We start from the raw sequence: 18,051 nt of genomic DNA, 5'->3' as shown, positions 1-18,051 counted from the left end.
CATATATGTATATTCATATTTATTACACAGCAATTGCCATGGTACATCAAACTAGTATTTAGTTAGTCATTTCTGTCTGGGATTGATACATGTGTATTTATCCGTATGTATGTCTCTACACACAAGTTCTTTGGGAATTCTTTGAAAGTAAACATATGCAATTATTATATCAGTTAATTTGTTTGGAAAATATAGACATAAACTACATACAATTTAACCAACCACCTTTATAATAATTGAACATGGATGTTACTGTTTTTCCCATGCATTTTCTTTCCTTTTTTTCCTTTTTTCCTTTCATAGTTAGAAACATTAGGCCAAGTCTGCAATGATGTCCGAAAAGACTGTATGCACACCATCAATAGCATTGTACAAATAAATCACACTAAAACAGCCCAATTCTTGTAGACTGGCATTAGAGTAAGTACACCTTAAGAAAGTTCTTATTCAGACTTGGCTTCAGGCAATAAAACGTCATAGATGTATAACTCTGGTGAGTGAAATTTCTAGGGAGCAAATTAGGCTAAAAACATCTTCTTGAGACAGCTAGAAAGAAATCAGACACCACCCGAAAATAGGCAAGCTATTCAGTAAATGTTTCATTTATTGGGATTCTTCCGTTACTATTAGGGTTAAAAGACATGCTGTCAATAAAAATGGCATCGCTATGGAAGATTCTGTGTTTAAAGAACCCATTTATCATCACACACTCACCTATAATCTTGGATATCAGACCATGATAATTTGTGATTATGTGCTGCATGCGTACACTTAACCATTTTATTATTTGGTGAAATTATTTCTCTTAAAGCCAGGGTGCATATCAATTTTTTGGCACTGAAAACAGAATAAGGGTTCTACTGCTGCATAGACATGACTTCTGAATTTGGATTTGAAGATGTTAGATCTCACAGCAGTAAGTAAAAGGTCTCTGAGTGTCTGATTTCCCAGATTTCTTCTGACAAGCAGCTAAGTAAAGCATCTATCTGAGGACCAAACCTCGATCAGGCTAGTCTACTCAAAAGATAAAGCAAGCAGCAATCTCTCAGTGGAGACATAACTTTGTTTTATTAGGCATTTTCCATTTTATAGATTATTTATATTATACTGTCACAACTTTTTTTGGTCAGTGCTCTGATTATATAGAACAGCCGGAGCTTCTGCCCTTTGGCTGTGCAGCCTTATCTATCCAACGGCTTCCCTACCCTTAGTGTCAGGTCAGCATGCTGGAGGTTGATCTTCTGGGGTTTGATTTAGCAGGTCTAGCATAGATCTGCTAAATTGAATGCTGAGGGTGCCCCTGTAGAGCCCCGTACTCCTCACAGTTGTGAGGACCAAGGGAAATTGATGTAAGAGTTTCTCCCATCAACCCCCCACTGTGGGGACAGTGAAGAAATTAAACTTAAGGAACATTGATTCCAGCTATGCTGTTCTCATAGCTGGAGTTGTGTATCTTAGGTCAACTTTTTCTTGTAGTGTAGACCTGCCCCTAGAAATTTTTCCCACCATTCCTAACGTTGGTGCACGGCAGTAATGTTGGAAGTGCCAGCATAGACAGAGCTCCAGGTAGTCACCTCTGAAACAGCCAAAGCCCCTCAAACCAAAGATTAAAATCCTAGCAGGGTCAACTCAAGCCCATACAGATGAGTAGAGCTCTGTTCTGTGCTTTTAAGTCTGCTTTGTAGGGGCTGTCAGAAGAGACCTTAGAGGCACAGGCCCTGTCCCACATGTGTAGCAGTATGCTATTCAGTCCAACTGGTAATTAGGGCTATGTCTACACAGCAGCATTATTGCTGAATAATCTATTCCCGAAGAGGTATTCCAGACTTCCTTATTCTGAATAGCACAGCTACACACAAAATGCATTTTGAAATAGCGCTCAGCTATTTAGAAATACAGCATCTACACATAATAGAGACTATTTTGAAATAGAGCTGTTAGATGCACCCTTGTTTATTTCATAATAGGCGCTATTCCCTGTCTACATAGCCCCTATTTTGAAATATGCGCTATTCTTCATGGAATGAGGTCTACCTATTTCAAAATTAGGCTACCACTAGTACAAGCTCACATACTTATTTCAAAATTGTGGTTGTTATTTTGAAATAATTGTGCTGTGTAGACATCCCTTAGCAAACTATATTTCTTTATTAAAGACACGGCTGCTTGGGTTTGGGGGGCGGGGCAGGGACTTTAATGATACCAAGTAATTTTTCACACAACTAAGATTTTACCTTCCTAGCATGGGCCACAAAACCCTCTCCTCTTTGTAATGCACTAAGGATTGGGTAGCACTCTCCCTCTACTTTCCATGGACCAATGCTGTCTGTGTGTGCTGTGGAGGACCGTGAATTGAAAAGCATTCTGGGAATGTAAAACGGTGACATCGCTCACTGTAAATGAGACACAGTCCTAATCTGACTTTGTCCCAATTGTTTTGCAAGGCAAGCCCAGCATATGGTGCACAGTGCCAGGGCTGAGAGCAATGATGGTTTAGTTTAAACAGTCATTTGTGTGCCCTGATCTACCATAGGACAACTTGGCCAGGGTAACTGATGTCTGTGGAAGGCCAAACTCTTAGCACCTGCCTTTGACACACCACCTGTTACTTCAAATTGGGTATCAAAACAATCAATCACATGTTTTACACAGTGGATTAGCCTGACTTTTTTTTCCTTCTGACTATTATGTTACTTTGGCTGTTGCAAGTTCCACATTTTTTATCTTGGGGAACCTCTAGCCAACAGGTGCTATTGACCCTTTGAGATCTCACTTCCCCAAAGGCATTTGTCTCTTTGGAATTATTCAAGCTGGAAACCAGGAAATAAATAAGATCGGATGCTTATGATACTCAGAGTAAGTTTAGTTCCTTAATTAAATCACAAGAGTCTAATCAATAATGACAACACCGTGACTTGCTGTTTTTGTTTGTTTTTTAATATTGCTATTTGCAAGGATAAGTATGGCAAATAGTAGTAGTTAGTAGTCGTAAACCTCTTTTACTCCTACATGCATAGGGTGAATGACTGAGGCCCCCATCCTGTACTGAACTCTGCATGAGGTCCTCTTGACCTCAGTGGGATTCTGGGCAGGTACAAGGGTCCAACCATGAGGGTGCAACAGGGAATATGTTCCAGGATCTGGATCTAATGCTTGTATCAGGATCCACTTGGGACAACCTCTGCCCCAATGTAAGATTGTAAGATATAGCACCTTATCTTACAACTGCTTATGGACAGTTGGTGCTACTCGCATGAGGAATCCATGAATAAGCATATTCACATGCATAACTGTTTATGGAATTAGGCTCTTTATTTGTCAGCTTCCTGGGACAGGCACTGTCCTATATTTAGTAGAAAACTGACCATACTCTTGATGTTAAACAATAATGGCACTAATTACAGTGCAAAATTGTTAGGGAAGTATGTTTGACAAAAATCCACACCAGATCATAAAAATCCCTTTAAACCAAAAAGTTATTTTTTATTCCCTTTGATCAAATTGTAACACTTGGTCCTATAAAGTCAGTGAAAGTTCAGCATGTTTGGTACTTCTAATCCCATGTCACACCAGAGTTTAAAAGAATTTAAAAAAATCAAAAGGCAAACAAAATTGAGAATATTTGTTACTGTGTTATTATGCAAGGAAACAGTTTGCAAAATGTAGCTATTACATTGCCAGCGATAATTGGGAAGAGTGTGTCCAACCATAGCTATTTTTAAAATGTCTAAAAAGTGAAAGCTGACTGAGTTAACCTTGTTATCCCCACCCTTGCTCTGGCTTATTTATACCTGGCCCTGCAGATTTCCAAGACCAGCATCTGATGAAGTGAGCCTGTGCTCACTAAAGCTCATGCTCAAAACTTTTCTGTTAGTCTATAAGGTGCCACAGGAGCCTTCGTTGCTGTTACAGATCCAGACTAACACGGCTACCCCTCCGATACTTAAAAAGTAAAAGCAAGTTTGTCAAAGGAGCAGAAGAAAAAAGAATCTCTTAAAACCATTTGTACATTGATTTAACAGTGAAGTATTTCATTCTTCATGTTTTTACTTGGTGTCTTGAAATAATCCCTTTTCTGTCTCCATACTCCCACTTAGACATTGTTCACAGACTTATTTATTTATGAAGTCTGAAGGTTAGTCCCTACCTGCTGAGACTAATTAGCCCTGTTCTTTGTGTCCTATGCAATCCTGTCTGATTAAATGTACACATTTGTTTTACTTCTTTTCATGCTTCCTTTCACTCTATTTCTGCTTTACTGATTAATATTAAAGTTGTAAGTTGCAGGGATTTTTTTTATTTCTATTTTGTCTGCATCTCTCCCTTTCGTATGCAAATTTTCTATGAGAACTTTTTAATGCCTAAGAATTTGTTAGCCTTGTCGATCTCTATATTATTAGTTTTTTGTTATTCTTTCCAGAGAAGACAGTTTAGCTGAAATCCCCAAACTCTCTAAATATTGCATGACAAATGGACTTTGTTTTTGGAAACCTATGTGCTGAACAGTCCTTAGCAGGAGCAGCAGGTTAGATTTCTTGGGGAATGTTTGGATTATTTAGTACACCCCGTCCCCTTGCTCTCTTCCACCGCTTTCCATTAGGCAATTTACTAATTCCTGTTGAATTTACTGTCTCTGTGCCCCCCTCTCTCCTTTGTTCCTTGTCCATATTAAAGTTTCCCCTTGACTCGTCCATTGTTAAAATTTGTCACTGGTGGAAGCTCAATTTGTTTTCCTCTTCTCTTCAGCACATTATATTCGGGTACCAGATGTCATTTCTTGCAGCTGCATTACCCTGCTCCCCACTTTGTTGCTGTACAGAGCCTGCTCTCTGGGTAGTAACTTTAAAAAATGCTGCTTCAAATCCTTGAGCTACATATCCTTTCCTTATATCTTGTACGGTCAACCCCATCATTATCTACATTTGGCAACTCATTTGCTGGCTGATGGTGGGACCCTTCATTTCCTCCTCTTTATTCCAGTGGATATGGTCACTTTCAGTTTAATTTTTTTCTTGTGATACTTACACCACCAAAACTTTTCTCCTCTCCAGCCACAGCACCCTTGATCTCCCTCCTCTCTTGCTAATTAACGTTCCTCCCATTGTTTTCGCCATTCAGGTACAAATACTAATGTGCCTTTCTCCAGAAATTCTTTGGGAGCTATCTGAATACTAACAGTGTTATCTTGCCTATTTTAATCGAGCAGAACCAGTGTGTGAATAATACACGTGAGAAGTGAACACTGGGTAAGAAAAAAGGGTTTGTTACATTATTTAGTTTCTTACCTACGATTGTCTATTAAAAAAAAGGAACAACCTTAACGCTTAAAAAACAAACAAACAAAAACAAACAAAAACTCCCCCACCCTAACCAGGCACAATCAAGATGACACAGAAAATCTTTGAGAAAAATCGCACTTTCCCCATGCACAGGCATGGGTCGATTTCAGCAGCTCTGCTCTCTAAAAGTTAGTGCTCTGCAAGCAGCCGACACAGGCATCTTTTCATCTAACTCCTCAATATATATTTTTCCCTTCTTGTGCAAACGGACTTTCTGAAGTGCAGAGCTATTTTTTTGGCGTCCCCATGTGTTTTGTTTTTCTTTGGGTCATTCCCTTACAACCGCTGGATTCCCTCCTCCCCCTCCATTGTCTCCCTTAAATCCATGCCCTTTTTTTCCCCTAACACTCACTCAACTCTCTCCGGCTCTTGCCAAAAAGGATCATTGTTAGTTTCTCCTCTCCTCCCCCCATCTCTCCCCTCGCTCATTCCCCAAACCTGTTTATTTATGCACACGTCACCGGCGCAGCCCCGCCCCCTCCCGCATCTCATTAAGTGCCTAGTGTGTTTCTCTCCCTGTCAATAATCCCGGATCCCAGACTTCTCCGTTCCTCCGGATTTCGATCCCCCTTTTTTCGAGCTGTCAATCAGCGCCGCCTTTGAACTGCAAAGCTCTCAGTCTAACTTCAACTCACTCCAAGGCGAGCGGCACGGGCTCCCTAGATCGGCAGCGGCGGCCCCCCCTTTCCAGCTGACTTCTGGTGGGGTTTGTTTGTCATTTTTTTTTAAAGAACCACCCTTTCCCCTCCCCCCGTCTTTTTTTTTTTAATTATTGTTATTCCCCCACTGGGTGCGCGCCCTGTGCACGCTGCTCAGCTCCCTGGAAGAAAGAGAGAGGGGGAAAAAATCCAGAAGAAACCCAAAGTCACTGGTGCAAAGGAAAGACATTTCCCTCCCCTCCTCCTCCTGCTTTTTTCCCCTCCCCAGGAGGAAAGGGAGAAGAGAGGGGGGAAAAACCACCCACCATTCACCTTGGACTTTCCCCCTCCCCCCGTGCAAACTTTTTTCCTTTCTTTCTTTTTTTTTCTTTTTTTTTTTTTTACCCTTCCCCTTTCCCTCTTTGCAAAATTGCTGCTGGTGGGGTGAGCCGGGAGCAAGATGCCGCAGCTGAACGGCGGTGGAGGGGACGATCTGGGGGCCAACGACGAGCTGATCTCCTTCAAAGACGAAGGGGAGCAGGAGGAGAAGATCTCCGACAACTCCTCGGCGGAGCGGGATTTAGCCGACGTCAAGTCCTCCCTGGTCAATGAATCCGAAACGAATCAAAACAGCTCCTCAGACTCGGAGGTAAAGGGGGGGGATGCCCCCCACCCGGCTGGGGGGGCAGAGAACGGAGGGGGGGGGCGAGAGAAGTTGTTCGCTTTGCTGCTGGATTGAGGGGCTCCGCCGCAGGCACAGCCCAGGCGCGGGGGGTGTTGCAATGTTGATCGAATGTTCGGAAGTTTCCTCCATGGCACCAACTTGTAACAATGTTTCTCTCTCTCCCACCCCCCCATTCCCCTTCCCCCCCCGTCCCCCAGGCGGAGAGGCGGCCCCCGCCTAGGTCCGAAACTTTCCGGGATAAATCGAGAGAAAGTTTAGAAGAAGGTGAGTACCACGGACCCCCGCCCCCCCGCCGGGCGAGACCCCCCCCCAGCGCTGCGGGGTGGAAGCCAGCGCGTCCCCAGCTGGGCCCGCAGCAGAACTTTTCCTCGGCGGGAGGGGCAGGGGACACTCTCTAACCAAAGTTTTTGTTTCTCTCTCTCTCTCTTTATTCCCCCTTTCCGCCCCCTCTCTCGCTTTCTGCCCCGCCATGTTAGCTGCGAAAAGGCAAGATGGAGGGTTGTTTAAGGGCCCACCATACCCTGGTTATCCTTTTATAATGATCCCCGACCTGACCAGCCCGTACCTCCCCAATGGATCGCTCTCTCCCACGGCAAGAACAGTAAGTGGCGCCTATCCCGAGCTGTGTTTTTAAACGTTTAATGTCTGATGGTACGTTTCCTTCCTCTCCTCCCCAGCTCCAAATCTCCCCCCTCCCGAATCCTGCATGTCCACCCCACCCCCCAGCTAGTCAGAAACTTTCCAAACTTTTGTGGCTTTTGCAGAATGGGATTTGTTTACACTTCGCCATATTTTTTCTCTTTTTTTACTTTCAGTTTTGCGTGCAGTCCTTCCACCGCTTTAATGTCGCTTCTTTTTAAGCCAAACAACAAGCCCAAAGCCCCAGCCTGAGTTTTGGTTTCTTTTCTCATCAGCTGAATCACAACTTTGATTTCTACAAAACTATTTATGTTCCATTTGTTTCCTTCTGCCCTCTCCGGTGGCGTCTTGGTCTCTTCCCCTTTCCTTTTTTAACCTCCCCCTTAACCCTTTCCTTGCTGCACAAGCTCTCTGGGATGCTGATGTGTGGTAGCAAGTCACCTAGCTATACAGTTCCTCTCTTAACCTGTTTTCTAAAGATTAGAAACTTTTTAAAACAAACTCCGTTGCAAGTTGCCTGGCCTCTTCACTTGCGTTTCAGCAGTTTTTCTGCCTCCCTCGCTCTCTTACTGTTTATGGCAAGTGAGGTATCATAAGTTCTTTTACACTTTTTTTTTGGGGGGGGGGGTGCTGAATTTCAAAGTAACATCCTTAAATTATTTTAAACGCGCAAAACCTTGATCAGGGAGACGGATCCATCTCTTGACCGCTCACAAGAAAAAGCCCATCCGGACTCCGAGCTAACTACACTGCTCTTATTTTGCAAGGGAAGAAAGACCTGAAGGAGTTCTTTCTTTATTTGTGTATTACTAAGCTGAGTGAGTCGTGGAAGGGCTCAAAGCTGATCACAGAGGAGGAGTGATACAATAAACAGAAACGGTCTTTAAAAACCACTGCCTTAAACAACCTCCCGCCTGCAACTGTAGCCTAAGAAGAATAATCTTGCTGAAAATACGTTCGTGTCTGTAGGAAGGGTCAGATTTTCTTGGGAAAGGATTGAGTGTGTGAGGGGGGTGGGTGGGGGGAAGGTGTGTGTAAATAATTGTAGTTCAGATAGTGGGGTCCTATTAAACTTTGGGTATGATGGGCTCCGTTTGTCCCTTGCTGCTGTTTCTCCTTTGATGTCATGTAGTATCATTAACTGTGCGGTAATGCCCCTATGTAGCACACATCAAGATTGTTTTTAAAGGAGGGTTTTTAAATTATGAATGGTAAACCCATGGGGAGTACAAAACGCTAAGAAGTGTTTATTTCCACGTGCCCAGCCTTGTCATCTAGCAGTCTGTAGGTGCTTTTAAATCTGAAGGGTCCCCCTCTCTGTAATCACCATGTATCTGTTTACACATTTTTTGTAAGATGAGAGATCAATTTGAAATAATAGATCTGCTGTTCAGTAGTATATGTTGAATCTGTGCTAATGGATTAAATCTTGGACAATTCCAGTTTATCAGATCTACAAGTGTTTCACAGCGTTAAAATATAAAACATCAGGTCAGACTTGTTTTCACTCAGTAGAGTGACAGTCCAGATTAGTAAATATAGACAAATAGAAATGTGAAAAAATATTTTTCTAGTTTTGCGTGTATTGAAGGCTGTGGTAATGTTTTATTTTCTTATCATTATCTTGTAAGGCTGCTTTTCAAGAGCCATGATTTCCAAGGCACTGGTTTGTAATTTGCAGTTTGCAGTTGTGATGATTGGGGAGGAGAAAGCAGGAACGCATTATATTTTGCTTCAAATGCAGTTATGGATGCATTGTGCGTGTCTTATCTCTTTTTTTAAAAAATGTCAAATTTGGAAAGCGTTAGGTTCAAGATCTTAGAGTATTCCCCCAAAATTACTTTATTCCAAATATTTTATACTGCAGATTTTTAAAACCTTAACGTGCATTTCACTATTCCCAGGGCTGTTAGTTTAACTGAGGTATCCCATTTGTTTTTTTGTCTTCTGATTGTTTCCAAAAGTATTTTTCCTACAACAGACATAATTCCTTATTACATTTATGTGCCACCTAGATCATTTAGTAGTTACCGATTAATGGAAATATTCATTCCCTTCTCCCTACTTTTAAAAAGGCCTTCACAAGAATGTTCTATTTGTATGAATTAAAGGTATTGTATAAAAAGATTACATGTTATTTTATTGTTGACATAGCAGGTGGCCTTGTAGTGTGTTATCAGATGGATTCTAAAAAGGATATTTCTACTCAATAGGCAATTTTATTATTTGCTCATCAGGAACCATAAACCTTTTCATATCTTAATCCTTTTTTTCTTTCACATTCTGTATGTCTCTGTGTTTGCTTACCACTTAATTATGGGCTGAAAAAATTACTCCTTTGGGCCTGAAAGCAGAATAATAAGAATTAAACAGAATAGAAGTCTGACATACACTGCATGTTCTAGGTGTATTCCTGTCATTTACTAAGCCAGTTAGATTTTACTTTTAAATGCAAGTTAGAAATGTGTAGTAAATTCTGCATAGGTATACATTTAATTTTTAAAGAAAATACATGTTGTGTAGACTTTTAAAACACTGTTCTTAAGTTTTCAGAGCATAGGAGGTAAAAAGATGATTTAGTGGTATAATAGATTTTTTTTCTTTTTTGTTGATGATTGGTGGGTTTTGTTTGTTAATTTGGTTTGGTGGAATTTTTGCTAATTGTAAATGTAGCTGCAGCTGTCTGTTGTTCAAGAGGAAGACTCTTAAGAACACTGATTTCTGCTTTTTTATTTTAAGAATGTAAAGAATTATTAAGTGTCATTAAATCTGCTTATGATGATACATTATTTCAAGAATGCTTTAATTGTTGAAGACTCCATAAAGCTTGATAGTAATAATTTTATTTTAAAATGACAAAGATTTTTCTGTGTAAGGTTAAGTTTGTCTTTCGATAGGGTAATGTCAATGGCTTTCAGGAATACAGATACGCATTAGTCAAATATAAATGAAGTAATGTTTCTGAGCATCTCTGTCTTACCTATCCTGGAAGAGGGACACTGTAGTAGCAGGCTATTAGGAAATGAAATTGTTTTAATTGTAAAGTTTTAAAATCAGAGCAGTTGTATTTAATTTGAATCCTGTGTTTAGTGCTTTAGTTAATATTTTCAACCAACAAATAGAAATCTTTTGTTAATAATATATACTGGCAGGTTTTTCATATTTTTATTAGTGCTGTGGCATTTTTCTTTGCCCTAAGGTGTTTGCTTTTCAAGTGAGAGATTTGTTACTAAACTACATATAAGGCAGCAAACATCTTATGTTTATTTTTGAATTTTGAATGCTTGGAATACCAAAATATGAGAGCCGCCTATTCACTAAGGCTTTTATATTCAGCCAAGGAAACTTTTAAAAAAAAACCATAATGCTTGAAAAATGGTTGTTTTCCTTTATCTACTGAATCAAACGTAATCCTTTCTAATACAAAGAGGTAGACACTAAAGTGTGAAGGGTTAATGGTGGTCCTTTTTTTTTCCCCTTGAATTGTTTTGACAACACTTTTCAAAGTGTGACATTCCAAGCCCCCTGCAATACAATGTAATATTACTGTAATTACACAGGTCATTACATTTTAAATAGAGAACAATAAAATGCTTATCAGTACTGAAAAAGAACAGGTGTTCTTTCCCTTCTTTTGGTATTTATGCTAATTGTTTTCATCTTCAGAAATATTTATGGTGAGCATGTTAAGATTTCAGCTGTGATATGACAGTATTAATTCTGTACTAATTTTAGTGGTTGAGGTTTAATGTCTGCAATATGGATTATGGTATTAACATCCACCAACTTGTTTAATAACGTAGAGATAATATGTCAGCACTTTAGTGCTCTGCGATACTTAGCATTCAATGATGTGTGCTATTCATTCTCTCTCTTTTTTTTTTTTTTTTTTAAAGTATATGTTTTTAATAAAGTTTCTGGAATTGTGTAGAAACACGGTATTCTAAGGAATGATGGTTGCATGCTATAAACAGTTGGGACATACATTATGAAACTTCTGAATGCTTAAGTAGGTGGATTGCTAATTCTGCAGTAGTGTGAACAGAATTAGTGGTTTACAATAGTAAATAGCCTGGATTCTGTTAATTTCTTTTCATCAGGAATCTAAATGTCCCTGATATGATTTCATTTTAGAGAAAGTGCAACGTTGGTTGGTCAGACAGCTTCTCTCTGAAGGGGCTGTGGAAAACAGTTACGGCAAAGTTTCATGTTTCTGGGAGCTTACAAAACAATATAATGCAGTACTGTTACTTGAGTGTACAGGATAATTGCAGTACTGCACTTTGTTAAAAATAATATTTGCTTTGGAAAGTGAACATTTTAATAGGTGCACCAGTAGGTGATTTCTACTTGAAAAATATTAGTATATGCCTTTTCAGGTTTTGAATGCTTTCATACGTTAACTGGTGTTGGATTTTTTTACTCTTTTTCTCTCTCTTTGTTTGTTTGTTTGTTTTTTTGGTTGCTTTTAGTTATCTTGAAACACACAAATATATGTAGTTTGGTCAGTTAAAAAGTATGGTGCGGCTACCACTAAAAGTTGTATACCAGAGTTCAGGTAAAAAAAAATGTGTCTCGCATTTGTCAGACTTTCATGACTGGGTCTCAGTCAGATTAAAAATGCCTTGTGGAGAAAGGACAGCTGCAGATTTTTGGGGGGATGTGAGTTTCTATGCCATGACTAAAACGCTGAAGACCTTTTCCCAGCTGTCTGGGAGTTATGTGGAAGTTGGATTATTGGCAGTTAAGCACGAGACAACCTGGATTTAGCAAATACTCTCCTACACAGGAAGTAGATGACATTATATTGGGGGAAGGGAGGAGATTCTTATGCAGACATAGAAGCAAGTGAGAAATAATACACTTTTTCACCTGTCTCTCTTTACCCCTCCTAACTTCAAAACAAGCGTTTGGAAATGTGTAATACATAGTATGATTCTATGTAATTTTTTAATGATTTTTAGGTGAAATAGGCTATTATAACCCCTACGCTGTAACTGTTGTCTGAACTCTTGTTTCACGTTGTTTGTAGGGGCTAGAGAGAAGTTTAGTCATATGCATGTGTTTCTTTATGGACTGAATTATTGTAAATATGCAAGTAAGCCTTAAACTTGGGTTCATAATTGGGCACATTTGTGAAGGAAATGGTTAATTTTACAACCAAAGGCAAACTTGCACCTCGACAGGTCTGCTGAAAGAAATGTGCCACAGTCATTTGCTGGCAAGCAGCACAGGGTCATAAATCCACAGGGTTTATTTACAGCCTATAACACTTATGAATGTTAAGATATTTGACGCCACGCTGGCCTTATAATATCCAAGGTCCACAGACACTGGCAGTGGGTCAAATTTCTTTCACTAATTATAAGCAATGAGGGATTGGGGGAGGGGGTGGAGATCATGAAAACCCCAAAACGCTAAGAATATTGCACTCCTCCTCCTAAGTGCTAGTTTGTGTTTTTCCTTTTTACATAGGATATAGTTAAGTTTATAATTAACACTTGTAGTGCAAAAAAATTTGAGAGCAATTCTCAGCAATGTGGACAGCCAAATTTAAAAAGAAAAAAGTTAGTATAGCTTGCATCCTTTATGAACACACTGACAGTATTGTGCAGTGTATCTAGATACCAACCCAACAAAATATTTCCCAGAATACTTAAAGAAACCTGATACGTGGAACTGCCGTTTAATTCGTTGATATACCACTGAGCTGGAAAACGAAAAAATCGCATGCCAGGATTAATGCACAGAAGTTAAATGCATCTTGGAAATATGTATTATTAGCGTTATTTTTTTTTTCTGAAGAGATTTGGATAGGACTTGAGTAAAAAGCTATGTTAGGTGAAAACACACAGAGCACATCATTTAACATCTTCAGTTTAGGAAAAGATTTTCTGTGTTTTAAGAAGAAAAATCTTGAGTTTGCAGAGAAGAAAGTGTCGGGGGTGGGGTGAAGGGGGGAAATGGGAGGTAGTTTTTGGGAAAAGAAAATGTTATCTGAGGAAGTGTAGAGAATCCAGAGGCCGGTGAAGGGTTATTGAATAAGTAAGAAAGAATGAAATGCAAAGAAAAGTATTATAGTGTTGAAAAAAACATATTTGGATGAATGACTGAAGGGGAAGTTGGGGAGTTAGGGATCGACCCTTAAGTGTCAAGGAAGTTTGGGGGCTAGGGAAAAATGTTGCTTCACCCAGTAAAGCTTCTTGTTTACAGCTCACTCTTGGTTAAACATGCTTTTCTCGAATGGACAGTTAAAATTTAAGCTCTTCTCTCCTGCTTGCACGTTACGCCTGTTTTAAACCAAAGCCACATGATTAATAAACTATCCCTATGTATTAAGCTAGTTTTGTTTTCTATATCAGTTTATTCATTTCAGCATCCCTGTAGGTTACTGTCACACCCAGAACACAGAGACTAGGAGACAACAAGCTGGGAGAGGGGGAGAAGAGAAAAAAGACGCAGGAAAACTACTCTTGTCCTCCTTATTGGTTTCTACTACAAATCAAGTAAATCGTGATTCTTAAATAAATAAATATATAGGGCTGTCATGGTACTTTCCACAAATTAAATGTACAAGCATTTTAGTTGAAGGCTTTAAGCATTTTCCTAGTGAATAGAATGCTGTAACTTATTATCCTCTGGGGATAAATATGAATCCCTTAACACCACATTAAAAAGATGATGTGGTTGTACCTTTTTAACAGGTTATCAACAGTGATGTTCTTCCATTTCCCAGGATAATTCATCCCTCCCATTTGAACTGATTCCATATTGGCAATTCAATCCTTTCTGTTTTATTCTTTTGTTTTAGGTAAAGCCTTGACCCTTATTCTCCTTAGGGTCATACACAGGCAATTGGTTGGGCCAGTGGTGAATGAGTTAAGTTGCTAGCTAAGGTTTGGCTTCATGAGAAGAAATTTGAGGCCTGGTAGGCATTAGCTGGGCACAGCGCATTAACAGAGCTTAATTAGTCCGAACTGTAATTGTTCATGGGCTGCCAGAAGGAGTAATGTTCAGGAAAAGTGGAGTCGTTCTTTTACAGTCTTCAGTTTTAAAACGATAAATCACTTGCATATTTGTGCAGTGATTCAAATGGAGCTGAGACCTCTCCTTCTCAACATGTGGTAAATTGTAAAGTCAATGAATTGCAGATGTCTGGGGCAGGGAGATTCTTGAAGAAAATGCAGAATGAATGGGAAAGAGTAATGCTGTAAATATTGACTGAAAGGATAACTGGTTTTCTTCTTGCTGTGCCAATTATGATACCCTAAAAATGTAGATAATTTTTGTTCTAATCAATTTGAAGGTTCCTTGAACTCAGTACAGGGGTAGTCTTTGACTTGGAGTGTTTTAATAATACTGACTTAACAATGGGATTCCTATGGAAACATACAGGACAAACAGACAGATTAATCCCAATTAATTCATGAGGAGGGGTGTTATAGTTGTTCCTAAATGAATTCATAATGATGGGACACTTTAAAATGATGGTGCAGCTGCTTTTCAATGAGACGTTGTGAGAGAGAAAGTCTTTGCATTCTAGTTGGGTATGGTGGGAAAGTGATTGAGCTGAGTTCTGCTTTTCTTATCCACCCAGAAGTCCCATCAACTTCAGTGGGACTTCCTGGCTTTAGGAGCAATGTAGCATGAAACCTGTAATCTGTATGGTATAGTTCATTTTTAACAGCTTAGGTGGTTAATACTGTTTTTCTGATACAGAAAACGTCCACCCTTCTTACAGTTATTAATGGAAGACTCTCCTCTCTCTGCCTGATCCAGACACCCCCTGACATCAGTGGATTTGATTTTAACGTGCGCTGTGGCTGTGTCTACACTACATTCCCCTTTCAAAAGGGGAATGCAAATGAGTGAGACTGGAAATGCAAATGAGGTGTGATTTGCCTATCTCTGACCTCATTTGCATATTCACATACAATCTTGCTTCCAGAAGAGTCTTTTCTGGAAGCAAAAATAGCCCTGTTTTTAAAAGAACACTTCTGATTTTGTTTCAGGAAGAAGGGGTCTTTTGAAAACAGGGTTTATTTTCGAATAAGCCCCTTCTACACAGCTGTTTTAGCTTCCAGAAAAGGCTCTTCTGGAAGTGAGATCACATGAGAATATGCAAATTAGGAGTGAGATATGTAAATACATACCTCATTTGTATTCCCCTAGTGTAGATGTCCTGTACTGACTTTTGTTTTGCGCAAAAAAAAAACAAAACAAAACCCAAAAAACCCAAAGGCAGTAAAAAGATTTTTTTAAAAAAGAACAATCTGTCCTATAGTACCCAGTCACTGATTTAATATTTTAGATTTGTACAATTATTTTATAAATGACTGTTGAGGCCTGACTCTGCAATACTGGTGTATCAAAACCATGATCCTCACACCATGGAAGGCTGCCAGGACCTGGTTTGAGGCCGCCTTCCCTGTCAACGTTTGCCTTTCCGGTGTGAGTAGGTGGATTTGTATGAAAGTTGTAAAAGTTAATGATTGTTCTCTGACTCACAAGCTGCTGGTTTTAGTTTGAGGGGGAAAAATTAATGACAGTAAATGATGGAAATTATATGAGATAAGTAGGCCTTGGTGAGAGGAAAATATATTTGCGTTGTTGAAATGTTTCTGCTTCTTGCTGAGGGAAGTGCAAGGACACGAGAAGAAGCTTTGTGGAGAGTTTCTCTTTGTTGTCAGAGGCTTAGGGTGCTGAATTATTTCAGGCATATGGTCAGACATTTAAATCAAATTCTTAGATGCCTGTCCATGTGGATGTGTCAGATCCCATGGCATTTTTTTTTTTTAAGGCTAGGAGATAATCCTTGTGTCCTGGCTAACAGTTTCCTCTGCTCAGTAAAACAGACGATTTTAATGCCCAAGGCTCTGTGGGAAGTATTGCTGAATGCATAATGGCTGCTGTGTTTGATACACAGTCTCCGCATTACCAGCGTCTAGCTCTCTGCTTTGAAAACTCTCTAGAATGCCTAGGGTGGGAAAGATGCTGTTTAAAAAAAAACAAACAAAACAAAACCCAAATTCTAGTCTGTCTAACAGTTCTGCTGCACTTGAACTCCAAAAAAAGAGATGGTGTCTCAAAAAAAAGAGCACATTGAAACTACTGCAGAGGACAACAGTTTGACATGTGTGAGTTTGAATTTTAGAAACAAATAGTAGAAATAAACCACCTCCAACTTTTAAAGGATTCTTTAGGGTGAGAAAAGGTTGGGGTGTGACCTTCCGGCACCCACTGGGAGTCAATAGTTCCCCAGTTTATGTTGGCTCAGTAGTGCTATGATATGGCCATGGTTATACTAGGGACAAGGAACCAAATCAATTTTAAAATCCTGTCTAGTTAAACTGGTGCAAATGCCTAGTGAGGTTGTTCTTGAAGTTTGTTTCATCCTTGCTTAAATTGGTTTAGCTGGGGGTTGGTAACTTCTACAGATAAGCAAAGGTTCTGTTGATTTAAGAGCAGCTATATTACAGGTCTGCTTTGGTTGAATTAGATCGATATAAAATGATTGTAGTTAAAAGGGTGTTCTACAGGTATGGATAGGACAGTGATTTTCAAAATTTTTGTATTGGTGACACTCTTCACACAACATACCTCTGAGTGTGCCCCCTCTTCCAATTTTTAATGTATAAGGAGGCTCCAGGCTGTCAGCTTGGGACCCATATAACAATCTTTTGACCTCCAGTTTGAGAACCCCTGGAGTAGGGTTTATGTGGAGCATTACATATGCAGATGGCTGCACTGGTCAACTCCTCAACTCAGCAAATGACTAGTGAAAGGTCATGGGTGGTGTGTAGGTTGAAAATATTTACTGGTGCAGCATTCTAGTTGAGAAACCCCTTGTCCAGCAACATCTGTAATCTGGCATGACTTTAGTTAGCTGGACTTATCATGGGTCTGGCCAAATTTCCAGTGGTCCCATAAAAATAGTTTACAACCACCCAGTCTGGCTCTATGTTCTGTGCTGTTATTTAGCTGTAATTACTCCTGAATGTCTTCTAAGGGCCCATTAAGCAGTGATGTGTTGGTAATGCTGATAGACAATGTTGACCTCCCATGGTCTGGCAAATTCATCTTGTTCTGCACTAGTCAGGTCCCGAGGGTGCCAGACTAGAGAGGTTCAACCTATATAAGGAATCCCATGAGAAGATTCAGCCTTGAAGGAACATATTAGAAAAATAAGATGGTAGCAAGAGTGAGGCTATGTCAACACTTGCCCCCTTCTTTGAAGTGGGCATGGTGATCAGGCTGATGGGTGATTACTAATGAAGTGCTGCGATGAATATGCAGCACTTCATTTGCCTAATTCCCCGCCCCCCGGCAACTTCGAAGTGCCGGCAAGCTGTGTAGCCACAGGCACTTTGAACTGCCCACACAAAGGCACTTAGAAGTAGCGCCCCTGCCTACAGGGCATTCCAGCACTTCGAAGTTTGATGCTTCGAAGTTGCCTCAGGGGAGAAATAGCCTTATCAAGTGCTGTGTGTTCATCACAGCACTCCATTAGGCATCTCCCAAAATCCTGATTTCTATGCCGCCATCTGCGAAGGGGGCAAGTGTAGACATAGCCTGAGAGTGTCTTGTGGTTGCTTTTTAAAGTAGAAGAAAGAGTTTTTTCTCCATATGTGTATTTGTAGAAAGCTGTGAATTTTTGTCTATGACTGGATGCTAAATTGTTATAAGTTCTTTTGTTTTAAACTGAGCACTTTAGTTTACTTCTCACATCCACTGCCCTCCCTGTATTTCC

The 18,051-nt window shown here is 39.9% G+C and overlaps 1 protein-coding gene across 28 annotated transcripts in view; it reads left to right on the top strand.

Annotated features, from left to right (window-relative positions):
* The first annotated feature begins 5,881 nt into the window (after positions 1 to 5,881).
* The window catches only part of TCF7L2 (transcription factor 7 like 2), a 225,961-nt gene continuing 213,791 nt past the window's right edge, over positions 5,882 to 18,051 (top strand). For 9 of the 28 annotated variants that reach the window (XM_074999166.1, XM_074999162.1, XM_074999157.1 and 6 more), the window contains exons 1-3: positions 5,882 to 6,626; positions 6,860 to 6,926; positions 7,139 to 7,263. In XM_074999166.1, the coding sequence (XP_074855267.1) occupies positions 6,438 to 6,626; positions 6,860 to 6,926; positions 7,139 to 7,263 (381 nt within the window). In that variant the 5' untranslated portion in view covers positions 5,882 to 6,437. The remainder of the gene's footprint in view (positions 6,627 to 6,859; positions 6,927 to 7,138; positions 7,264 to 18,051) is intronic. The other 19 variants (XM_074999146.1, XM_074999145.1, XM_074999151.1 and 16 more) reach the window with 6 other exon arrangements.

The sequence above is a fragment of the Carettochelys insculpta genome, chromosome 7 (assembly GCF_033958435.1).
Source record: "Carettochelys insculpta isolate YL-2023 chromosome 7, ASM3395843v1, whole genome shotgun sequence".
NCBI classification, from domain to species: Eukaryota; Metazoa; Chordata; order Testudines; family Carettochelyidae; genus Carettochelys; species Carettochelys insculpta.
Note: the sequence above shows the minus strand (reverse complement) of the source record. Positions and strands in the feature narration are given on the sequence as shown.